At 33.8% G+C, this 26,426-nt stretch overlaps 2 protein-coding genes across 2 annotated transcripts; one reads left to right on the top strand and one right to left on the bottom strand.

Moving 5' to 3' along the window:
* The first annotated feature begins 12,974 nt into the window (after positions 1-12,974).
* Positions 12,975-14,507, top strand: LOC139875944 (uncharacterized). The gene is made up of 2 exons (XM_071863241.1): positions 12,975-13,213; positions 13,508-14,507. Exons 1-2 carry the CDS (start codon positions 12,975-12,977, stop codon positions 14,505-14,507), a joined length of 1,239 nt encoding a protein of 412 aa, XP_071719342.1.
* A 5,529-nt stretch (positions 14,508-20,036) lies between these two features.
* LOC139877679 (uncharacterized) lies at positions 20,037-24,129 on the bottom strand. The gene is made up of 4 exons (XM_071865109.1): positions 23,865-24,129; positions 22,701-22,876; positions 21,522-21,714; positions 20,037-20,455 (listed from the first exon to the last, which is right to left on the bottom strand). The coding sequence occupies exons 1-4, from the start codon at positions 23,917-23,919 to the stop codon at positions 20,208-20,210; spliced, it is 672 nt and encodes a 223-aa protein (XP_071721210.1). The 5' UTR covers positions 23,920-24,129; the 3' UTR covers positions 20,037-20,207.
* Between the last annotated feature and the right edge of the window lie 2,297 nt (positions 24,130-26,426).

The raw sequence follows: 26,426 nt of genomic DNA on the forward strand, positions 1-26,426 counted from the left end.
TCAAAAACAATCATACGATTCCTTTTCAAGAAGCTAATTTTGTCACAGCTCCACTTCGACTTCTCAGTGAGACTACTCCTATTATAATCTCGATATTTATACTTTGTCCTTTCGACGTTGTTACCGGAGAACCTTTTTCACAACATCATCAGCAGACGTACCAGCAACTCGTTATCTCTTTGGCGAAACCCGCAATCAGTATTTTGAAAATCTCGTAGAAATTCTCCCAGTTATACCGAGAACGACTATCCCTAAGAATTACATTTTTCGAATGTGAAGTTCTGAAAAACATCCTGGACTATGAAGTAGTTCTTGAAATGCTGAAGAAGCAGAAAAAAAAAAAAAAAAAAAAAAAAAAAAAAAAAAAAAAACTGTAAACGACTTTAACAGTCAAAAGTTTAATGATGAAGTACATTGTATTGGTAAAGCTTAGAAAAAGAGGAGAGTTGGAACTGGAAAACGGATTGAGCAAAGTATGAAGGAGGATGTAGATAAATCACAAGAACTAAATCTGCTTTCAAAGGATTCAAACGATTCAGTGCTTGCTGAAACCATTAGTAAAAAAAAAAAAACCTACCCCTTATCCTAAACCTTTCCCGATGATATTCTTCATCATCATCTTATCTTAGATATTATAAGATATCTTCATATCTTTTGTTATACATATCCTCCATATTTCTGGAGATATTCTCACAACTGTTCTTATCCAAAATCATGTATTTCTCCGTAATATCTGCGTTACAATATAAAAGAAACTGTGTTAGTTTCTAAGTTCTAAAACCTTCAAGTTTAAAATAGGAATGTTTTGAAGTAGTGTTGGGAACTGATACATGAATTAGTATAATATAATGAAACTTGATCAACTTCATTATATTACAGTAAGTCATGTTAAGTTTCTAATGGAATGTGATGATTCACAGTACCGTCATCATGTGCCATGTTACACGGCTCTTACATTCTATCAAGTCTCCAAACATATTAGAACATATCACCTTGATAGTTCTATTTTTCCGGAATATTCGAGTAATTTAACGAATCAAGATCGTGCCATTACAATTTTATTCTAAAACCAATAGCTAGGTTCATTCCAAATTTTATACCTACGAATTCCGAACTATTGATCGCTTGACTCAAGGACGGGAAGAAGAAACGAAGGGACAAAGTCCCAAAATAGAAATTGGGGTATAGATCACAGCAAATAGGAGAGAATATTAACTATGGATGACAATGATTATGGAAAACAGAAGCAGGAGCATCGAAGTATAAGGAAAGATATCAAACCCAACAACCACCCAGAAACTACAAACCATGTATATCAATACGTATGGCGACATAAAGACACGGGAGAATTAGAAACATTATAATTCCAAGAAAATCATAAAAGTGAATAGATTCTTCTGGCGGTAGATGGAAGAGAAGAATGAAAGATATAAAAGTTAGAAGTATAACAAAAATCAGAACGGGATGAAGCATTTCAAAGGATACCTTAAAGTAGGAATTAAGGAGAAAGAGTAGAAGATGCGAGTTGTGAAAAATAAGGAAACGAAGGGGTGGATTTATAGTGAAATATCCGACAGAGAAATCGAAACAGATTACCGCATTAAATCAAAGAAGATTCTGATCGCCGAATAACCAAATCTTATTACGTAAGATTTTTCCTAAATCCCTTAAATCCCGGAAATCAATTCTAAACCACGTCATCGATTAAAAACGATTCCATATTTACTCATTTCATTTTTTTTTTTTGTGATAGCTTCGCTCGTGCGTCTCACATAACCAAATCGTTTTATCTAAATCTTTCAATAATGATAAAATTTCATTATTACCTCATATTCGTCATGAAAACATTCCTATGGTTATTTATGACAACCTCTACCAAATTTCGAGGACGAAATTTCTTTAACGGATGGGTACTGTAACGACCCGGAAATTTCCGACCAAATTTAAACTCTAATCTCTATATGGTTCCGACACGATAAGCAAAAACCCTAAAGTTGACCCGCATTTTTTTTCGATCGTTCTATACTTATAAGATTAATATTTACATAAATTAAAACTTACCAACATGATAAGTAATCCAAATTGTCGAGATTTATATTTCCGAAAAGAGTTTTACACAACGTTTGACCGTCTAGTTTGACCGACGATATCACGAACTATACAATATATGATAATTATACGTTTGCGTATATATATGTATATATACATATTTAACATGATTAATGAATGTTTTAATATCTTATTTTGTATCAAAAACTATAAGTTATAAGTATATTTTGAAACTACTAACTTAAGTTTTCAAAACGATAACTATACGTAACGTTATTTGACATAAATACTTAAGACTTATAATGTTTATACATATATCGTATAAGTAATGTATTTACTCACTTTTAAGACTTAAATACATAAAATCATATAAGTGTATTCACAAAAGATAGCTATATTTGAATCCTCATTCCATTTTTCACAAAATTTCTATACGTATATCTAGAGTATTTGTACTCGTATCATACCTAGCTTCTATACGTATTTACTATTGGTATATACACATCAAATCACCACCTAACCAGCCCTTGTTACTACCCTAGGTATAAGGTAATTGCTTTTGTATTATTGTTTGACAAATACATAAGATTACAAACTAAAATTTTGTCATGTTATCCTTAAAGATCACATTTTTAGGAGTATATATGTATCATCATTTTGATTCATTTACTACTTCAATCTCCTAGCTAAAACACACACACTTATAACCCTTAAACACCTTCAACAATTCAGTAAAGTTCTAAGAAGATCTAGCTTCAAAAACCTTACATAAACACCATAAGAAAACCATACAAAAACACTTCAAGAAAACCTTCCAAGAACACCAACTTACTTCCAATCTTTCATCCACTTCTATCACCCTTTTGATTCTAGCTTCTTACTCCTCTTTTACAGCAAACTTATCCAAGGAACTTGAGGTAGAATCTATGTTCATAACCTTGTTCGATTCATATATATATAGCTATCTTATTTTGTGGTACAAAAGTTTAACAACAAGAACATAGTTTGAATGTTTTCAAACTTGTTTGCAAACTAAATAGATCCTTCTAACTTAACTTTTAAAATACTTCAAGACCTGTAATATAACTTAAATATATGCTAATTTAATAAGGTAAAACTTGGTTTTTCAAAGTATAAGTATTTTTAGAAAAATGGTCATTAAATGATTTTTTTTTTTTGTAACAAAATGTTTAACTTCATATGTTTCACTAATGTTTCACTTATGCCGTATGATTTTGAATACAAACCAAGGTATTTACAGTTCATAGTCTTAAAGAAGAACTCGATCCAAGAAGATGGCAATTTGAATCAACGAAAACGGACTTGTAACGAAGAAACTATGACCGAAACAAAATTGGTTATCCTAGATCATTTCAACTACGGGATCAATTGGAAAAAAAGATATAAATCACATATTTCTAAGATAACATGATATTTTATATATATGTACTCATAATTCAATTTCATATGGTTCAGGATCACCCGTAAACAACACGAGAAGATTAATCATAAGATCCCATGATTGTACGCAACACGTCATTTGACAACACCGGTACTTTATGTACGCAACACGTCATTTGACAACACCGGTACCATGGGTCAAGATTAATCTCGACCAACACATATACGATGGGGTTTTATGGGAGTTTTATTTATTTCGTTGGGGGTTTATTTATTGAGGGTATATTAAACATCTAAAAATGAACCATTAAAATTGAATTACTAACATCGAAACGCTAACTACGGACTAAGGAATTATTCAAAGTATTAAAAGTATTATAAATATATATACGAGATGTTTGTTTAAAATGAAAATATATTGATATATTATATATGGATAGGTTCGTGATATCAACCGGAAGACCAAGTCAAAAATATATATATCTTCGAGACAACAGTGAGTATATAGTCCCACTTTTAAACTCTAAATATTTCGGGATGAGAATACATGTATTTTATGTTTTACGATATGGACACAAGTAACTGAAAAATATGTTCTACGTTGAGTTGTACCACTGGCATACTTCCCTGTAGCTTGGTAACTAATATTTACAGCGGTATTGTAAACGCGAATCCTGTTGATAGATCTATCGGGCCTGACAACCCCAACCGGACTGGACGACCAGTATTCAACGGTTGCACAGTACTTCGTTTTGTGACTACACTTGGTACGGTGTAGTAAGATTTCATATTAAAGGGAATATGCGACGTGAAAATGTTAAGTATGGTTACCAAGTGCTCAACCACTTAGAATATTTTTATTGAAATGATTATATACGAAATCTTGTGGTCCATTGTTATAACGCTGCTAGCATCAAACCTATATATCTCACCAACTTTATGTTGACGTTTTAAAGCATGTTATTCTCAGGTACGAATTAAGTCTTCCGCTGTGCATTAGCTCATGTTAAGGATACTACTTGGGACCATTTAAGCTATGATACAAGGACGTTGCATTCGAGTCATTGAAGTTCATTAAAGACTATTGTTATGAAAATGGCAGATTAGATCATTTGGTTGTTATAAAATGTTAGGCTAATATGTCAACTCTCGATGTAATAATAGATTGCCTTTAAGAAATAAATGCAACGTTTGTAAAATGTATCATATAGAGGTCAAGTACCTCGCGATGTTATCAACTAATGTAATTCGTTTTTAATCTATATGGACGATGTCCGGATGATTAGTTTCGGATCCTTTCAGTTCTTCCATTTTCTTTCTATTTGTGATTAGATCTTTCAAGAATTTAGCATATCTAGGTATTCCTGAAATCACATCAATGAAAGAAAGATTTACATTTATCTGTTTAAACATATCCAAGAATTTGGATTGCTCGGCTTCAAGTTTCTCTTTCTTCATTTTACTCGGGTAAGGAAGTGGTGGTTGGTATGGTTTAACATAAGGTTTATCCTTAGCTGTGTTATCTTCATTAACCTTTTCAACTACCGGTTCTTTTTCCTTATCTTGATCAGGTTGTGGTTCTTGTGGAGTAGGAATAGCTTCATCAGAAGTTACAGGTATTTCAGGTGGTTTAAGTGTTGTACCACTTCTTGTGGTAATGGCTTTAGCTGTTTCATTCCGGGGGTTAGCATTTGTATCACTAGGTAAACTTCCCGGTTTTCTTTCACCTATTAACCTTGCTAGGTTACTTACTTCTTGTTCCAAGTTTTGAATAGAAGCTTGTTGATTTCTAAATGCTTGAGCATTTTGTTCATTAATTTGTTTTTGAGATGTGAAAAACTGCGTTTGAGTTTCAACTAGCTTCGTCATCATATCTTCTAAATTCGGCTTTTTATCATCGGTTTGTAGTGGTTTGTTTTGAAAATTAGGTCTTTGCTGATTGTAAGTATTATTGGATACTTGTTGATTGCTAGGACCTTGTTGGTTGTTGTATGGAACATTTCTGTTATAATTCTGGTTTTGATTGTAGATCGGTCTTGGCGGTTGATAATTATTCTGATAATTATTTCCAGGCCTTTGGTTTATGTATGAAATATTCTCTCTTTGTTCCATTGTTAATTCAATACTGAGACAATCTTTTGTCAAATGTGGTCCTCCACACTGCTCACAACTAATTCGTATTGAGTGAATATCCTTAGTCATCTTTTCCATTCTTCTCTCGACAACATCTATCTTTGCGGAAATGGAATCTAAGTCATGGCTAGAATCAGCTCTAGCTGCTTTAGATGATCTAACGATATCTTTTTCTTGGTGCCACTCATGTGAGTGGGAAGCAGTGTTATCAATAATTTTGTAAGCATCAGTTTCGGTTTTCTTCATATGGAACCACCAGCTGCAATATCTATGTCTTTCCTTGTAGTGATGTCGCATCCTTGGTAGAATATTTGTACTATTTGACAGGTATCTAAACCATGTTGCGGACATCCTCTTAATAACTTTCCAAATCTTGTCCACGCCTCATATAGAGTTTCATTTGGCTTCTGTGTGAACGTAACAATTTCTTCTTGAAGTCTTACGGCTTTAGATGCCGGAAAGAATTGTTTAAGAAATTTTTCAACTAAAACGTCTCATGTATCAATCGCCCCTTCAGGTAACGATTCTAACCAATCTTTGGCTTCTCCCTTTAAAGTCCAGGGAAATAACATGAGATATATCTGTTCATCCTCAACTTCTCTTATTTTAAATAGTGTGCAGATCCTATTAAAGGTACAAAGATGTTCATTTGGATCTTCCTTCGGCGCACCACTAAATTGGCATTGATTAGTCACCATATGTAGAATTTGTCCTTTGATTTCATAATCTGGCGCATTAATGTCAGGATGAGTAATTGCGTGACCATGGCCAGTGCGTTTAGCTCTCATTCGGTCTTCCATACTTAAAGGTTCCAGATTCTCCATAATTGAATTTGTTGAATCCGAATCACTAGAGGATTCTGATTTAATGGTTCGTTCCTCAACAATATCTGTTTGAATGATTGATGGTTCCGGAGGAAAATTTAATGGTTCAGGATCTATGAATTGTCCCTGAATATTATCCGGATTCTCAATTGTGAGGTCGGGTTCAAAAAATGGATTATCGGAAATTTGAATTGGAGTACTTGGTCGACTGGATGACGATTCTAAAGGAAAATCAACGGCGGTAATATTTGCTAGATGTCTTGATCTAGTTACAGGTGGTGAACGTACAAAAGGTGGTGAACGTCTTGCTCGGTGCATTCACTGAATATCCTATTAGTTTTTAAAAGGAAAGAAAAAATTATATAAGTTATCCAATTAATAGACTTTTCTGATTTTGCCCACGTTTCGAATAGCCAAAAGATGCAGCAGAGGGGCAGGATTCGTTTGGTCTCAATATAATTGAGGAATGTTTGGCTCCAATAACCCGGTCCACGTACAAATCCAACTATTACTACGAACCAGAAAATTTTGATTTCTATCAATTTAACCACTTAAAATAAATTTTCGTAATTTTAAGAAATTTAGATAAGAAGTAGAATAAAAATCTATGTCCTAAAACTAGAATTGCGAGAAATAAGAAAGAAAAAAAAGAGCGTCGAAAAAGAAAAAGAAAATGGTTGAAAAATAAGAGGCGTCAGAAAATAAGAAATAAAAAGAAATGACTTATAGAACTTAAAAACACTCGACTAACCCAACCTTATTACTATCACTAACTTAAAATTATAATCGCAAATTGAGATTACTAATTGGAATGATAGTTGATACATAGGTAAAAGGCGTCTAAAAATATTAAAGCTTACAAGTAAAACTATATCCCAAATGGAAATAACTTAAAAAGAAACTAAAACTTAAAAAGGCGTCGCAAAATTCTAAAGCACTTAAATCTTAGTCTAAAGAAAAGGCACTTAAGGGATTTTATGGCAAAGCCTAAAAATCTAGAAGTAAAAATAACTATGGCAAAAACTATGTTTAAAACTAAAAACTAGCGAAAAACACAAATATTACGTTAAAACAATTAAAAAGGGACAAAATATAAAAATATACTAAAAGTTGTAAAAAGTACAATTTTTATAAAAATATTATTTTTATATTATTTATTTATTAAGAGTGTTAATTTTATAATTTATTTAAATTAATTAAACTAAATATACAAATTAAATAAATAAACTAAACTTAATTAATTAAAAATTAAAACCTAATTAGGGTTTTTAATTAATAATAATAATAATAATTACGTAATTAATGCAAAATTAGGGTTCTGTGTAACCCGTGTCAGACGGCTCCGCGAGTTGCGGTATTCCAGGCAACAAACTCCGCGAGTCGCGGGGATCGAAATTTCAGATGACAGGCTGTTTCGTTTCAGTTTTTCGACGTAATTATTTTTTTTTAGTTTAATTAATATATTTATATAATTTAAATAAAACTTATCTTAAAAAACTAAAATAGAAATAAAATACTTTATAATTTTATAAATAAAAATCTTAAAAATAGATATATATATATATATATATTTTTTTTTTTCCGGTTTTTTATGTTTTAATAAAAACAAAATATTTAAATAAAACTTATAATTTTTTTATAAAATAAAAATAAAGAAACTTTATAAAACTTAAATATTTAACAAACTCTTAAAAATATTTATATTTTTGTTTTTCTTTTTATATTTTTGAATATTTAAAACGTATTTTTTACAAAAGCGTATTTTTTTTATATTAGCAAACTAAAAATAATTTTTTTTTTATTAGCGTTGCGCTTTTGGCGTTTAAGATCCCCGGCAGCGGCTCCAAAAATACTTGATGTTATGCGAGGTGTATATAAAATAGCTTATATTTTAAAAGGAAATACTATTAAATATGATACAATTTTACACAAGATATTTATTTATTTATAGAATGGATATACTTAAACCTTGCTACAACACTTATAGGCAGTGTACCTAATCGTACAGTAGTGTAGTTTTTAGTAAGTCCGGTTCGTTCCACAGGGAATCTTTTTCACAATGTTTAACTTAATATTAGTTTAAATTTATAAAAATACAAATATATATATGAGTAATATTATTATTATAAAGGGGGGTTTTTACCGTTTAATTACCGGTTTGTCGATTTTAAACGCTTTAGTCGCAGTTAAAACCAAATGTAAAATATTAAAAATAAATAAAAGAATTAATTTAAAGCGTAAAGTAAATAACGATAATGAAATTGCGATAAATAAAAGTGCGATAATTAAAAAGTACGATAATTAAAAGTGCAAGTAAATACAATAACAATAAATAAAAGTGCGATAATTAGAAGTGCAATTAAATATAAAATAAAGGAAATTAAATATGAAATAAAAGAATTATGCTTATTTAAACTTCCGTAATCATGATGTTTGACGTGTTGATTTTAGTTTTATGCCCATGGGTTAATTGTCATTTGTCCTGGATTATTTAATATGTCCGTCTGGTTTTTGTCCATAACAGTCCATCAGTCATAAATATAAAGTGCGAGTGTCCTCGTCAAATTATCCTTATACCCGAAGTCAAATATTTCAACTAATTGGGGACTTAAACTGTAACAAGATTTTAATACTTTGTTTAATAATTACACCAGGATGTCGACTGAGTGTAACCCAAGGTTTTAATACTTTGTTATCAATTATGCCAAGTGTCCTTGTACATAATTTCACCCCTGTTTTAATAATTCTAGTGGCTATTAATCCATTCCCGTGTCCGGTTAAATGAACGATTATTCGTACATATAAATATCCCGCCCATCGTGTCCGATTGAGTGTATATGGTTATTTATAGGGACGTCCAATTGTAAATCTTTATATTAAAATTAACAAACTATCATTTAGTTAAACAAATATAAAGCCCATTAATAGCCCATAGTCTAATTTCCACAAGTGTCGTTCTTTTGTCCAAACCCCAATTATGGTACAAAGCTCAATTACCCAATTTTAGTAATTAGCCCAACATCATGATTACTTTGTTTTAAATAAGCATAATAATAACTTAGCTACGAGATATTAAATTAAAAAGGTTGAACATAACTTACAATTATTAAAAATAGCGTAGCGTTACACGGACAGAATTTTGACTTACACCCTTACAACATTCGCTAACATACCCTTATTATTAGAATTTAAAATTAAAATTAAAATTAAAATATAAATTATATATATTTACGTATACATATAGAGAGAGATTGAATTTTTTTTTTTTTGAATATTTTTGCGATCAAACTGCGTTTGCTTTTATAGGGATTTGAGTCCAGGTGAGCTCCGCGAGTCGCGGCCTTTTCCCTCTTTGAACTCCGCAAGTCGCGGAGTTCGATTTTACAGCTCACACCATTTTGGAGCCTTTCTTGCCGACGGATTATTATATAAATATAATATATATATATATATATAATTTATATAATTAATTATATATTATATTATATTTATATACATAGTTAACTTGTAATTTTTAGTCCGTTGCGTCGAGCGTTGAGAGTTGACTCTGGTCCCGGTTCCGGATTTTCGAACGTCTTTGCGAATAATTTAATATCTTGTACTTTGCGTTTTGAATCTTGTACTCTTGTAATTTCGATACGTTTCTTATCAATAATTGGAACCTCTTTGATTGTATTTTGTACTTTTGAGCTTTTTGGTCATTTGCGTCTTCAATTCGTCGAATCTGCCTTTTGTCTTCACCTTTTATTATTTAAACGAATATCACTTGTAAATAGAACAATTGCAACTTTAAGCTTGTCTTTCTTGAGGAATAATGCTATGAAATATATGTTCGTTTTTAGCATTATCAATTCTTTACCAAATAATAAAACATCAAAAAACATCGCTAGTAGCCTTCCAGAACAGGAACCCAAAAAGAAAAAATATGGGGTATCCAGGAGGAAAACAAAGGTTAACCCTGAACCTGAAAGCATGGATGCTATTTTGGAAGCAAAAATCGATTCAGTAGCTGTTGGGATCTGTGATGATGGAGTGAATATCGAGGTACGCATCAAAAACCGTTCTACATCCTCTGGAATAAAAGGATACTGATCTTGGGCGTAGCGGGGGAAATTGGCGTGCCTCATCTAAAATCATGAGGTTGAAATGTCTTGTCAGGTCCAAACATAAGAAGGAGAAACCCGCGTCGAGTAAATCAGATCGGAGTCATTCAAAAAAGAAACGCACGGAAAAAAGAAGTCGAACTAAACAATCAAAATCCCACGAATTATTTGGAAGCGGAGGAGATAACACGGCTAATTCAGAAAGAAGCGTACAAATAGAAGACTTTACAAAACAACTCGGGCTTGAATGTGAAAACAGTCAGGTCTGACTTTCTAGTACCCCTAACATCGTTTAATATATTTTTTTAAAGAAGATATTATCATTCAATATCCGCGGTTTTGGTTCGGGTAAAGAAAGTAAAATAGGTGATTGTAGGAAGCTACTTTATCGTGAAAATCCCTCTGTAGTTGCATTACAGGAAACTAAATGCAACCATGTTGACAAAAATTGGGTCAATTTATTCTGGGGGTCAAATGAGTTCGATTTCATCCAAAAGGAAAAGGTGGGAAAGTCGGGCGGGATGTTGCTGATATGGGATACTAATGACTTTGTGGCTGATCAATCAATGATCGATGAATTCTTTATTGCTGTTAAGGGTAAATGGAAGGGTAGGGGTGTAGAGTCTATTATAATCAATATATACGGACCTCACAATGATTCTAACAAGCAAAAAATGTGGCCGAGTCTTGAAAATCTTGTAGGGAGTCATGATACCGATTGGGTGCTATGTGGAGATTTTAACGAGGTGCGGGATAGTTCCGAACGACAAAACTGTGAATTTGTAGAGAAAAGGGCTGATTGGTTCAACACGTTCATTAATAACACAAAGCTAATTGAAATACCCATGGGAGGTAAAAGATTCACTCGATTCTGTGAAAACGGAATGAAATTCAGTAAACTTAACAGATTCTTAGTCTCTGAAAAATTTAGAGATACTTGGGGCGAACTATCGGTGTTGGCTTTGGAACGAAAAATGTCTGATCATTGTCCAATTATTTTACGTAACATGGCTATTGATTTCAGACCAAAACCAACTAAGGTGTTTGACGAATGGTTTGATCTTGAAGGTGCAAATGAAGTAATAAATGATTGTTGGGCTCAGAATCTCGGTAATGGGGGTCGTTTGGACTGTAAACTACAGAAAAAATTGAAAAACACTAAATTAGCCTTGAAAGAATTGAGCCACAAAGAGTTCGGCAACCTAGATAGTGAGGTAAACGAATTAATGAAGGCTGCAACAAACTGGGAAATCATTGCCGAAAACAGACAGTTAATTGAATCCGAAAGATTAGAGTGGCTTGATGTTCGAAAAAATGGTCAGAAAAAGAAAGATTGTTGCAAGTATGGCAAAACAAAAATCGGGAACCAAATGGATCGTTCATGGCGATGAAAATACCAAATATTTTCATTCCACCATTAGAAGGAGGTATTCAAAGAAGAATATTCGGGGGTTAAATATCAACGGAGTATGGAGCGAGGACCCAATCGACATCAAACAGGCTACTTTTGATCACTTTGAGGCCTTATTCAAAAAAAGGGTTACAAATACACTGAGGTTCAAAAACGGGTTCAGCGAACCGGCTACCAAATCCAACTCAACAGAACAAGCTGCTACACTTGAAGCCCAGTTTACCGAAACATAAATTTTTGAAGCTATACGTGATTGTGGAGTGACGAAAGCACCGGGTCCGGACGATTTTAAATTTAAATTCTACAAACTTCATTGGAATGTAATCAAGCATGATTTAATCTCTACATTAAGGTGGTTTTGGGAAAATTGTGAGATATCCAATGGTTGTAACGCCTCATTCATCACCCTTGTTCCTAAGAAAACAGATCCCTTAGTTTTAAACGACTTCCGACCTATTAGTCTAATAAGATCCTACTACAAAATCCTCACAAAGATACTTTCTAACCGAATCCGGAAAGTCATCCCCGATCTCATCGATCAAGTCCAGAGCACTTTTATTAAAGGAAGGTATATACTTGATGGTGCGCTCATTGCTAACGAGGCTATCGAATTTCTATAGAAAAAAAAACGAAAAAGTCTAATTTTTAAAGTAGATTTCGAAAAGGCTTTCGATAGTGTAAGTTGGAATTTTCTTCTAGAAATCATGAAGAAAATGGGGTTTGGTGTCAAGTGGAGAAAATGGATCCTAGCGTGTCTTGAATCGGAATCGGTTTCCATTCTAGTTAATAGATCACCAACACACGAGTTTATACTCAAGAGAGGGATCCGACAAGGCGATCCGTTATCACCATTTCTTTTCATCATTGCGGCGGAGGGGCTAAATATACTCTCCAAAAAGCCGTACATTGTGGTCTATACAGAGGGGTTGAAATCGGTTCGGATAAAACATTACTTTCACACCTCCAATACGCAGATGATACCATTTTTTTTTAGGAGAATGGAGTAGGCAAAACTTCTCCAATCTCATGAAGCTTCTCAATTGCTTTGAAAAGATGTCGGGGTTAAAAATAAATTATCATAAGAGTTCACTATATGGTTTGGGAGTAATAAAAGATGAAATTGAACGTTTATCACTTCGCGTCGGTTGCAAAGTTGGTGAATTCCCATTTACTTATTTGGGACTTCCTATTGGGCGTAATATGAACCGTGTCGAAAATTGGAAGCCCGTAGTTGATAAATTCATGTCGAAACTTGCGGATTGGAAAGCAAAAATGATTTCTTTTGGTGGAAGGTTGACGCTAGTTAAATCGGTTCTTAATAGTTTACCGCTATATTATTTCTCACTTTTTGTGCGCCGTCGAGTGTTTTGAAGTGTTTAGAGAGCATTAGGAGAAATTTTTTTTGGGGTGGTTCGGGTGAGAGTTCAAAAATAACTTGGATCAAATGGGAGGACTCTCTTCTACCTTATGGTGAAGGGGGTTTAAACATTGGATCTCTTAGGGGAAAAAAACCTTGCTCTTTTGGAAAAATGGTTTTGGCGGGCAAAAACCGAGTCTAATTCACTATGGGTTACTATTATTAAAAGCATTTATGGGCCTAACGGGCTACACATTACTCCGGGTTCCAATGGACCATTAACAAAAAGTGGTGTGTGGCCAAATATTGTACGTGCAGGTATCTCAATTGACAAGATCTGGCTACAATTTGGAAGATCGTTCATCAAGCAAATTGGCGACGGAAACCATACAGAATTCTGGGATGATCCGTGGCTCATCGACGGACCATTAAAACACAGATTCAAACGTCTTTTTCACCTGGAAGCGGATCAAAGGGCTACTGTGCGGAGCAGAATCACATGGAACAACAATGGAGTGCGATGTTATTGGCAATGGAATCGAGATTTAATTGGTCAAGCTCGGGATGAATTACAATCACTAACCGATTTGTTGTTCTCTTATGTTAAACAGGACAGGACCCTCGATGTTTGGTATTGGAATTTAGCAACAAACGGCATTTTTACAACCAAGAGGCTAACGAGACTAATTGATGACGCAACTCTTTTGGATAACAGACCGAGATTTGAATCACTAAAAAACAACTTGGTTCCATTGAAGCTTGAAATCTTTATTTGGAGAGTTTTACGACGACGCATACCAACAAGAATTGAACTTGACAAACGTGGAATCGATTTAAACTCCGTAAGGTGCCCGCTTTGTGATGATGATGTGGAGACCATCGACCACACATTGTTTTTTTGTCGGCATTCTTATGAAGTTTGGGATAGGGTTTTCAAATGGTGGGGCTTAGGTGTGATTTCAAACCTAAGTGTAAACGAAGCATTTAGAGGTAAAAGCAACCGAGCAATGTCACAAATGGGAAATACAATTTGGCAAGCGATGGAATGGACGTGTAAATATCTAATTTGGAGAAACCGTAATCTTAAAGTATTTTCAAACAAGTGTTGGAATGGTCCTACGGCGTTAATGGAAATTCAATTAAGATCGTTTGAATGGATTTCCACTCGAACGAAAAATGTGAAGATTGAATGGAATCGGCTTACAATTCCAAATATCTATGTGTTGTAACTTGTATCTAGTTTTTAAGCTTTTTTGGTCGTAGTTGCTTCCTTTGCAGCTAAGTGCCTATTGTTGCGATTCTTGTACCTATATCGAGTTTTGGTCTATGTTGTATTCTTTTAGGGCTGAACTACCCCTTTTTGTCTCGGTCCATCCCGAGTTATCTTTAATAATATTCCTTGCTTTTCGACAAAAAAAAGTAAAAGTGCACATTTGACTCTTACAAAATAATTTATTTAATAGGAATGTTATATTCATATATTTTTTTCGTAAAAAAATGACATGACAATTGGGTGCTGTTTGCTATTAAGATGTTTTTGTTTAAAAATCTTAAGGTCATGTATGTAGAGAAGATGTAACCTAAAAGGTCTTTATGCAGAATGGTGAATACGTTTGTTTTTATGTATACAAAATAACTTAATCATCCATGCAACACTTAAAAGCATTTATAAATCTGTGAGTTTTAAGACAAAATAAGACATTATTTTATCATATGTCTTTAGATAAACAACAGTCTACAGTAAAAACGTACGTGAGCACACATACGTACGACATAATAAGATATGCAGAGTAAATAATAAATAGCACAATGATCTTGATCAACAATATAAAAATAAACTCTTTCATGTTTATCTCACTTATGACCATTGGTGCAACTCGTGTAGTCGAGTAATCCAGTGTTCTATCGATGGCTTTGTTGATTTGGTTGTCGGTTTGTCTTTTTTGTTGTTGTTTCTTTATTGCTTCATTGTGTTTGAGTTTCAGATTTCTGTAGTTAGCGTTTCGGCTCAGGTTTAGTTGATTTAGTTTGTTTTGTGGAGGTTAGGTTCGGTTTGTCATAAGCCAGTGCACTTATTGTTTATATCTTGTTTAGTTCTTTTTTTTCGAGAAAATAACTCGTTTATATAGTATTCGTTTTTTGAGAAAAAAAAATTGGAATTTTGTTACGTTTTTGTGTTATCAGAGTAAGTAAAATAGATTTCTTGGACATATAAATTGCGTCTGCATAAAGAAATTACAAAATCAATTTGACCTTTTAAAAACGTGATTGTGAGTACATTTTGTTATTTATGGAATATAAAACTTACGCCTTGAGTTCTAAATTTCGTAAGGTACGGAAATTTGTCCAACCATTGAATGAACGATTAACCTTATCAACACGATTAACCTTATCAACACGAAGACTATTTGACTACTCGTGCATAATTTGTTAACTTCCACAAAAACTTATATGATATACTCGGTATACATTTAGATTAAGTTCTTTTTATATAACACTTGTATTTTAGATAATTTAATTTTTTTTTTTTTTAAAGGCAAACTCACACACATCATTAACACGAATATTTACAACCACGAATATGTCCCAAGTAGGACTTGAACCCTCAACCTCTTGGTTGGAGGGTCACCACGATACCGCTGGGCCAAATGTCCATTGGTCTTTTTACATGAACAAAACACATCTATACCAATGTTATTTTATTTTTTCAATATTTTAACGACGTTTATAATTCACTGACGGCGTTCGTGTGCGGAATCCACTTACCCGATCATCTTCTGAGACAAACATTACAGTCCTACCGTCTCTCAGAAATGAGCACACATGCCCATAAAATGAGCACATAACCTCAAAGAAAATATTTGCAGCTCATGTAACCTCCTTTATGAAGAAATTACATCAACGCCTTATTCCTAACATTATAACCCATCCTGGTGGTCCAGTGGTTCACCATTTTGCACTTGTGCATTAGGATGGAGTGGGGATGTCTAAAGTTCGAGTCCCTCCCCTAAAAAATATTCGTGAAATTTATTTCCTGAAAACCGGATTGCCCCAGGGAAAGTTTTACCGACCCGTATTCAGGACCCATGTCCGACCGCCTACCTCTCGAGATGGTTTAAGGATCGGATTCCTGTAATGGGGTCCGGGTTTCCTGCCTGAAAGTGCTTGCGTGCGTGGCAAATGAGATTATTCGATGCCAACAACTTGTCTTTACAAAAAAGACAATTTAAATTAAATTCTTTTTACATAATTCTTACGGAGTATAAATGAATAAAACATCTATACCAATTTTAAATTTCTTTTTATATACCGTCACACCTATTTCACATATACTATATTGTATAAATTTTTACATGTGCTGTTAAAATATTGGAACAAATTAAATTAGATGTGTGAAACCCGCTTGCATCGTATAGTTTTTTTATTCACATGATAGTTAATCTATCTTTTCGACTATCGCTTAGCTTCCTCCACTCTCGAATTTATAGAGCATCGTGTGCATTTTTTGTAGACAATTTAAAAGGTAAATGATGTAAAAGCGGATGAAAGATTTTTGGAGGACGCGAATTTTGAAATTAGGTACAAATATTCATTTTGACTTGTGGATAACAAGGTCGATCAGTACATGTTCGTTTTGACATACGGATAAGGTCGAATGTTGTCTAATGAGGTTTGCGGGTCAAATTCTTGGTGCACAAGTGGTCAAGGTTCTAATTATAATTTTTTATAGTTCAATAAATGGTACGCCTAGTTACACGTTCTACCACTTCGATACATCGTTTTTCCTTGACGTTCAGCTCGGCATTCCATGTCAAAGTCTTAAAACTGACACCACGTTTTTATTCTTTTATAGGTGAAGATCCTTACACCACAAAGTTGTATTCATACATCATTAATATGCATTAAGGTGTTGTCACGTACAATATGACGATGCATGTAGAGATCACTACCCAATTTTTTATTATTATAATTTTTTTTTAAGCGAGGAAACCTTTATGAATGAGCACATTGGCTCCGCCATAAAAGGTAAAACCTCGGTTAATCAAGCCCCCCCACCCCCCGGCCCGACCAGGTACCGGATGAATTGCGCATTATGCGCACCCTCTAGTCACACTCCTTTTTTAAACAATTTGGTTTGGCATAGCCAGGAATTGAACCCGGATGATGTGCTTCATTGGGCAACTCGGTGGCCCTTAGACAAGCATGCATGGTTAAATTTTATTGTCTCGGTAATTAAAAATCAAAGACAAACTTAAGACGTCCAAACTCCAAAGACATAATTTTAAATGTCACAAATATGTAACAAGTATGAGAACTAGGATGGGGAATCTTTTGTACACTAACAACTACGAGTATGCGAAATATGTTTTAGTGCAAGAAGATGTAATAGGAATATGTAAGGAAGTGAGTAGATTTTTGAATTTACAAGAGGGTTCTGGTTGAAGAAAGAATGAACGTGTTGCGACTTCGTAGATATGCTCGAGCTCATATGATACATTGTTTTGAGGATATTGTTAAGGGAAGTGATTCGTACACCACCAGTTTTTAGCCATATACCACCAAACATGCATTATGGTGTTGTACTGTACAAAACTGTAAAGCATGTTTGGTGGTGTATGGCCGGCTAAAAATTAGTGGTGTACGAATCATCACCCTATTGTTAAGGTTGATGTATGGGGGACCGGTTCTTTTCTAAAGCCTTGTTGAAGAAAAAAGCTAAGTTGAAGAAGCCGATCGAGAGTGACTCTTTTGTGTTGCATGATCAAGAGGAAGAGAAAGATGTGACGACCTGTGTGGTTATGATTCGCAAGGTTTGCTTGGTTATTTCTCTGGAAGCAAGAGTGGTGTTTATAAAGTGGGTGTGGGGTCTTCTTTCGGATTGTTCGATGTGGTTATGAAAAATTTTCAAATGCATAAAGTAAAAGAAAAATTGATTAATTCAAGGCCTAAAGTCAACCTGAAAAAGGGTAAGAAGGTGTATCCATGTATGGGCTGAGTTGAAGAAGTTCAACGTTGACGGCAAATCGGCAATTGTGTTTTTTAGTTTCTTTGTGGCTTTCATTTATTTATTCCTTATGTCTTATATCGTTAATGTTGTTTTTTTTTTCTATGAGCAGGTTTATTTTCTTGGTGTTCGTATGTTGTTTGGTTTCTTAGTGTTTCTGTGTTTAGTTTTGGTTCGAGGTTGACTCGGTTGGCTGATTTGGTCCTTTAGTTCGGTTTATGTTTAGGTTGAGCCCACGTTTTGCTTTTCTTGCTTGTTTTTTGTTTGAGCCTTAATCGGTTGATGAATTGTCCATTATTATTTGAAAAAACTACGAGAACTAGGATGAAAGTAAAAGCCAGGGACTCTTTTATACACTAACTTACATTTGGTGACACTTTTGACCAAAAAATCTGTGAAACTGACTTGCACGAGATGATGTTAGGTTCCCATTTGGTTATTGTACACTTTATAATGAAATAGATGGAGTATTGGGTCATAGGAGGCTTTTGATCCCACATCAGTGTTGCAGAACTCGGATTTTTTCGGCAAGATCTCGAATCTTGAAGGTGTTCAAGAAAATAATTGCATCTCGCCACAATTTCTCGTTTAACGGGGGAGATCTCGGTCAACGAAACGATTTCTCGTAAAATCTCGCTCATCTAACCGAGCTCTCGGTAAAAATATCGTAATATCTTGCTCAATCAAGTTTAAAATTATTTGACACTTTTAGAAAATTGAAACCGAACTGAAACCGAAAACAACATTCGAATTCGGTTCAATTTCGGTTAACATATGGAAAGGGAGATCCGTATAACTAGTATTTTAGTCGGTTGAAGTATCTATGGTGTTGAAATTGTTTGTTTTCTTTTTATATATTTATTATATTTGTATTTTTTAATAAAATTCTTGTATAGAAATCAAAAGAAATAGAATGAGAAATGGGGGAGAAAGAAAAGAAAGAGGTCTTTGTTGAAGAGGCTTTGCACCCGGAATATGACTAATGCAGATCCAGAAGAAGAATGAGTCTAGGCTTTTGAAAAGATGAATATGCAAAGGGTAAAAACAATCATTTATAATAATTCTATCCCCGAGTTCTCTTCGAAATGCTGAGATCTCCCTAAATATGTCCAAACGATATTTCTCCAAGTTTCGAGTTCTCTAACCTTCCCCCTTCCCCTTGCACCTTCATGGCTCCCACCCTGAAAACAATTCTATGATTCTATGATTCTAATGAAGATGATTTAGAAAGAATTAGCAGCAAATGATTGATCTTTAGAGTATAGTACTGAAAAAACTGAAACAATCATAAAATGGCATCAAAATATGCTCATAGAGGTCTCATCTTCAAACATTATTAACAGCACAGGCTGTGCTGACCAAAAAAGGTCAGAAATGGTCACGGACTCATATAAGCTGAACATTGAACAAGGGAAAAGCTTCTCTGTTTTATGTAGGTGGCCATGTTTCATTAGTATGCAAAACAATGTCGTTAATGACCTCATAATGATGCATTATTGAGTACCATTTTCACATCTCAAATCAATAGTTAAATTATTATACTGAGCATTAATATCGAAAGACAATTACATGTCTCTTAACCTCGTCGGTTTAAACTTGCCTTAATCATATCCAACAAAGTCATCAGGGCCAACCCAACACACGCAACCCGCTCAATTTGCCACCTATATACTTAAGCACACTGCAAGCCCGATCAAATATACACCATATTCAATGATACTTAAAAAAGTTAAAAACATCTATTATGCACACCAATAAATTCAAATTTTAGTATACATCTCAAATCAACAAATGCTAGTCGATATCCTAATAGAAGTACGGTCATCACAACATGTAATCATTCTTTCAAAAGATGCTCAAGTGCTTTTATATATACAAACTACCGAGCAAAATATAAAAAACGTAAAAAAAAAAAAAACATTTGTTAGATCGAACTACTTAGAGGACCGATACCCAACTCATCTTCTATATCATCAGTTTCTTCAAACAGTTTCAAAAACCGAGCCTGATCCTTTTGTCTCCTTTTCTTCTGCCATTGTTTGTATCCAACAAGTAGTCCCATAACAAGTAGTACGGTTGAAGACACAACACTTAATCCAATGATTAATACGGACCAATTTATTCCATGTTCATTCTCATCATCAGGTGAAGCATAATCTGAACTCATTATGTCTACATCAGCAACTTTTCATTAATGTCCAAAAAAAATGATAATAATCATATAACTATAAGATATAGAGTTTATATAAACTCATGAAAAATATAAGATACTGGTCAATTATTGGGCAATATCAACAAATGAAATTTTTTTGGTTATTTGCAGTAGATTTTTTGATGGTGACAAAATCAACCCATATCTTGTGAATGGGTCAATCTAGGTAACATATAGTATAAGAAACTAACAAGTGAAGAAAAATAGTTCAAACAGGTCAAAGGGGCCGAAAAGTATATTTCTAATGCATGAGGTCATTTTATTTTGATAACAAACTGATTACTGTTGAATCAATAATCCTATAAATATTGTAAGGTATCTAGGTATATATTCATTTGAATCCTTAATCTAAGTAGAGATAGAGATCTTACCATCACATGTGATGATTCTCCGGCCAATCACATTTGATTTTAATCTTAGCCATTGATTATATTAAGAGATTTATACCTTGGATCTCAACTTAAATTAGAGATTCAAATGAATATTACCCATCACATGAGAAAATCAGATAATGTATATGGTCGAATAGAGTGGGTCCCCTCTTTTAGGTTACATGTATATTACTAACATTTTCATGATGCTTAAAGTCTCAAACTGTTCTATCAAACTCGTGAGACCAGTTATTCACAACCAATGAGCAGCACAGTAAAAATAACTTAAAAGGGAAAACGGGTAAACGGATAAGGTTTTTTCTGTTCAGCCAAAAATTTTAGTTTTTATCTCTAATCGCTTCTAAACTAATACATAGAGATTACAATGAAACAAATCAAACGGGTCAAAAGGTCAAGCAGCCGAAATTTGCCTAAAATGTATATTAAATAAATACATAAACCTCCTAACCTTTATTGTTAAACAATTACATTATTATTGACATAAACTTACATACCATTAACTCTTTAAATACACTAGTTTTTAGATAGAATGTAACTTTAAAAAAGGGTGTCCTGTTCAACCCAACCCGGCCCATTACCCAACCCATACCCGTAAAGCTACATGATATACGTATATAGTATAGAGAGAACATGCCTTTTTGTACGCACACGTGACACAAGAACGTTGCGTTGAATTCCTTGCCTTTTGTGTGAACGTATCGACCGTCAGAAGTTTTAAAATCGGAAGGACAAAATTCCCATTCATCAAAAACATCATCGGACTTTATACGATCCTCCTCATAAATCCCACACCGTTTGCATTTTCTACTGTGAAAGTCCGTAAGAGGCTGAATATATCAAGCAACAACCAAGATTCAGTTTCAAAAGTAGACTAAAATATGAAAACATAATATAGTTATACTCAAATGTTAACCAAGGTTGCAAAAATCGCTACTCGGAGAGTACTCGGTCCGGACCTTTTAGGGAGTACTCGGAAATTCAGGGTATACTCAAACGTTGACCAAGTTTGACTTTGATTGATTTTTACCAATTAGACCAAGTTTTGACCGATTTTTCAGGTAATCCCGAATTTTGGGCGAGTTATGACCGAGCTTCTGATTTGGCTGAGTTTGACCAAGTTTGACCAGTGATGCAAAAACCAAGTACTCGCCAAGTAGTTCAGAGTACTCGGTCGGGACTTTTTAGGGAGTACTCGGCAACTCGGGTTTGACCAAGTTTTTATCGACTTTTCAAGTAATCCCGAGTTTTGGGCGAATTTGACCGAGCTTCCAATTTGGCGAATTTGACCAAGTTTGACTGAGTTTGACCAGAGATGCTAAAACCAAGTACTCACCAAGTAATTCCGAGTACTCAGTCGGGAATTTTTAGGGAGTACTCGGCAACTCGGGGAGTAATCAAATGTTGACCAAGTTTGACTTTGATTAATTGTGACCGAGTTTTGACAGATTTTACAAGTAATCCCAAGTTTTGGGCGAGTTTTGACCGAGCTTCCGGGTAATCCCGAGTTTTGGCCGAGTTTGACCAAGTTTGACCAAGGTTGACCGAGTTCTCCCAAAGATGCAAAAACGGAGTACTCGCCGAGTAATTCCGAGTTCTGCAACACCGACGTTAACAAAATGTTTTTATTAAGGAATATGTTGTTAGACTATATCAATTATCAATAAATCATTTGTTAACAATACTTTAAGGTTAAGGAAACGTGAGATCAATTTTTGAACATTAGTGTACTTTAAGGTTAATTTATTTTGATATTCAATTTTTGAATATCAACATAAATTACCGAGCGAAAACAAAATATGATATCATCACACACCTGAAAGGATTCCTCACCCCGGAACTTATAAACAATATTTGTCTTTTTTACGTCCGGCAAAACTGTCTTGTTCTCTCCATTACACATAAAATATACTGTTGGAGTTGATGCTAACCATTCATGGGTTGTATATATTTCAATTGAATCTAACGTAACAAGCGCTGACAATAAAAGTTCTGCAAAAAAAAGAAAAACACAAAACAAATAGTCAATGACCAAAAAAAAAAAAAAAAAGGAATAACAGCAAGAAAATCATACCGAACCTATTTAAACACAAGTGAAGATGTTAAAACACTAGGAACCTCAATAATAATATGTTTTTGAGGCAATTGCAAACCTAAGAAACAAAAAAGCTAAAGCTTTTTCTGCTATTCATTTCATATAACTCGATAGCGAATGCATTTGGAACTGTCTTTTGGTTATAATTCTTCCCTCATACTCAAAGTTCAAAATTTAGTCTATGGTAAACAGCCTTTTAAATGCAAACAGTTAGGTTTCTTCTAATTTCATACATAAACCAAGATAAAAGTTTTTTCTGTGAGCATAAATTACTTGTAGCCAATGTTATCCCTCTTATCGAGAGGTCAGGAGTTCGACTCCGTTGGGCTGCAACATTGTACTCAATGTTATCCTTGACCTGAGTTATCCACCCAGGTCGCCTTTCGCTTAGGGGGGGTGCAGCGGGGGGAAGGGGGGGAGAGGAGAGGGGGGGGTGGGGGGGGGGGGGGGTGGGTTTACCGGCCATGCCCTCTGATTAGTCCGGGTTTCCTCCAGGGCAATAGCTGGGTGAGGGTTATGCAAATACGGGAGATGAACGCGTGAGTGGTTTAGTCCCCCGAGTGATCCCAAACTTATGTCCAAAAAAAAGTACTTAAATTAACAGTTATCAAAACTTTTTTTCAGGTACAAAATTAACAAAAATACAAACATATCAGAAAAACTTCTTTTGGTTATTCTTTATTCCTAAAAAGTTATAGATACAAGTAAATATTGATAAATAAAGCTAAAAACATTCACAATTACAATTTCAAACAAAAGCTCAATGCTTAATGCATATACTACTGTATATATTCAAATTAATTAATAATAGCAATCACGTTATATAAATCAAGGATCATAAACAAAATTTAATTCGATTATAATCTCAATTGAGATGAGAAATACCTGGAAAACAAAAGAAGAGAATAACTGAAACCCTAGAATTCCAACGACTCACCATTGACGCGATAACGAATCAATCGGTCATTTATATAACTATAAAAAGTAAATTGTAAATCTGTTTACGAGGAGAATGAGATGTTTTATGAAATAAATCAGGAGAATGAAATTTATGGAACAATTATTTGGTTTCCGGTGACGGTGGCGTGCCGTTTTTCCGGCGATGAAGAGCTTCGCGCGTTATTTGTAGGTGCGTTTTAGCGTAAGAAAAAAAATACTCCTCAAAAAATTAAATGTCCATGTCAACTGTAATTCTTAGCCAGAACAATATTCAAATTAAACTAACTTTTTTTTTAAGATGAGATTTAAGGGACCAATTAGAGTGAAATACGTGGTGCGATAATAATGTGATTGAAAAAAATTAAAAAAAAAATTTTAAAGTTTTTTTCCCAAAACCTTTTTTTTAGAAAATCTTTTTTTTCGAATTTTTTTTTTCAATCACATGGGATTGGATTTGACATGCAGTAAATCACATGTGATTCTGCATGTCAAATCCAATCACATGTGATTGAAAAAAAAGTTTAGTAAAATGACGAATTTCGGTAAGTTTGTGCTAAAACCTTTAAACATCAAGTTTTTGATCAAAACTTGATCAAATCACCGAATTAAAGACTGCAATTTTGAAGATATGATCACGAAACACTAACTTGATTAAGTCACCGAATTAAAGTTTGTTTCCGGTTAAAATTTTTTTTGAAAAAAAAATTTTATTTTTTTTTCAATCACATGTGATTGGATTTGACATGCAGAATCACATGTGATTGTATTTACAATCATATGTGATTGGATTTGACATGCTAAATTTAAAAAAAAAAAAAATTCAACAAAAAAATTATATTTTTTTAAAAAATTAAAAAAAAGAAATTTTTAATTTTTTTTCAATCACATGTGATTGTCGCGCCACATGTCGCGCTCTTATTAGTCCGTTGAATTTCAAGCAAATTATTTGATTCAAGAAATTACAGCGAAAAGATAAAAAGAGATGAGAATAAACGAAGCAATAGTAACGTTTTATTTTATTTTATTTTATTTAATATATATATTTTTTTATTATCAAAAGAAATCTCGCTAGCGACAACCACATTGAGTCCCAACTAGCGAGTAAAACTTCTGGGTGAGGAACCCCCCAACGACAAGACCCGTAACCGAGTAAATTGCGCACATTAACGCCTTCTCTATTCAAGAGCTCAATTAATTCAATCTTGGTCATTACTAAGAATTTAACTATTATTCGAACTTAAAAAATAAAAGAAGTTGGGGGGATCTAACTAGGGGTGTTCATCGGTTCGGTTTTCGGTTTGTTCGGTTTATTCGGTTCGGTGTATTCGGCTTTAAATTTTTTTTAGGCAAAACCGAAAACCGAACCGAAAACCGAATTCAAAGTTAAAACCGAACCAAACCAAACCGAAAACCGAATTCAAATTCGGATTCGGTTCGGTTTCGGTTAAAACCGAATATTATGAAAAAACTGAGAACGTTGGTAGTTTAATTGTGGCGTTACTGATGTCTTAGTTATTTATATCCTAAAACAATGACGTATTATTAAATTATCAAGAATTCGATGATTTATTAATATTTATAGCTTAATTATGACGTTTACTGCTTCTGTTATTAAGAAGAAGAACATAATAATTTAAGTAACATAATTATAATGTGAGCTACCAAATCTTCATATGGGTGAGAATATATTTTATTGATTGAATCCCAAATTATAATGACACTAAAACATAAATATACAAATTAAATATATAAAAATTTTGAATTCGGTTTTGAAATCGGTTTTCGGTTAAACCGAATTCAGAATTTTCAAAACCGAAAACCGAACCGAAAACCGAATTCAAATTCGGTTTCGGTTTGACGCGATCCGAAAACCATTTATCAAATTCGGTTTGGTTTTTTTCCGGTTTGGTTTCGGTTTGGTTTTCGGGTTCCACGGTTTCAAACCAAATACTGACCACCCCTAGATCTAACAACCCAATAGGATAATCAAAAATCCAGTAGTGAAAGCAGGTCACTCAAATCGTTCCAGTAACGTTCTTGATGTGCCAATGGGTAGACTACTTGACGGTCGTGTACTTGAATAAAGAGATGGTTCCCAAAACTGCATCACTCGCACTTACTGCATCACAATCTATAACATCATTGTTGGATACTTCTTCGGTCCCAAATATATTTTTCTCAGAACAAAAATTAACAGTTAAAGAAATATCATTATTACATTGTACTTTCGGTGTACTTCTTGTTTACTTTCTAATTTACTCCTTACTTTTACATATTTTTTTAGCTTATATACATACTTTAAGGGTATAAAAGAACTTTATCTCTTTATTTTTATTTATTTATAGAATTGAACAATTGATTTGAGACATTCTAAATTTGAATACTAGACAATATATTTAAGACGGAGGAAGTATATCTTTGGAGGAGTGATTAAGAACAACTTGTGACACTTCTGATCCAGCCCATGAGGGCTCATGTAACATCCCGCGTTTTTCCGTTAAATTTATT

The sequence above is a fragment of the Rutidosis leptorrhynchoides genome, chromosome 11 (genome assembly GCF_046630445.1).
Source record: "Rutidosis leptorrhynchoides isolate AG116_Rl617_1_P2 chromosome 11, CSIRO_AGI_Rlap_v1, whole genome shotgun sequence".
NCBI classification, from domain to species: Eukaryota; Viridiplantae; Streptophyta; class Magnoliopsida; order Asterales; family Asteraceae; genus Rutidosis; species Rutidosis leptorrhynchoides.

Excerpts from the sequence above, each read along its gene's own strand:
- LOC139875944 (XM_071863241.1), top strand. The coding sequence starts at position 12,975 with ATGTCGGGGTTAAAAATAAATTATCATAAGAGTTCACTATATGGTTTG. Across the intron at positions 13,214-13,507 it reads ATGATTTCTTTTGGTGGAAG|CATTTATGGGCCTAACGGGC; the intron begins GTTGACGCTAGT and ends TATTATTAAAAG.
- LOC139877679 (XM_071865109.1), bottom strand. The coding sequence starts at position 23,919 with ATGGTGAGTCGTTGGAATTCTAGGGTTTCAGTTATTCTCTTCTTTTGT. Across the intron at positions 22,877-23,864 it reads TCTCTTCTTTTGTTTTCCAG|AACTTTTATTGTCAGCGCTT; the intron begins GTATTTCTCATC and ends TTTTTTTTGCAG. Across the intron at positions 20,456-21,521 it reads TCACGTGTGCGTACAAAAAG|ACATAATGAGTTCAGATTAT; the intron begins GCATGTTCTCTC and ends TTGCTGATGTAG.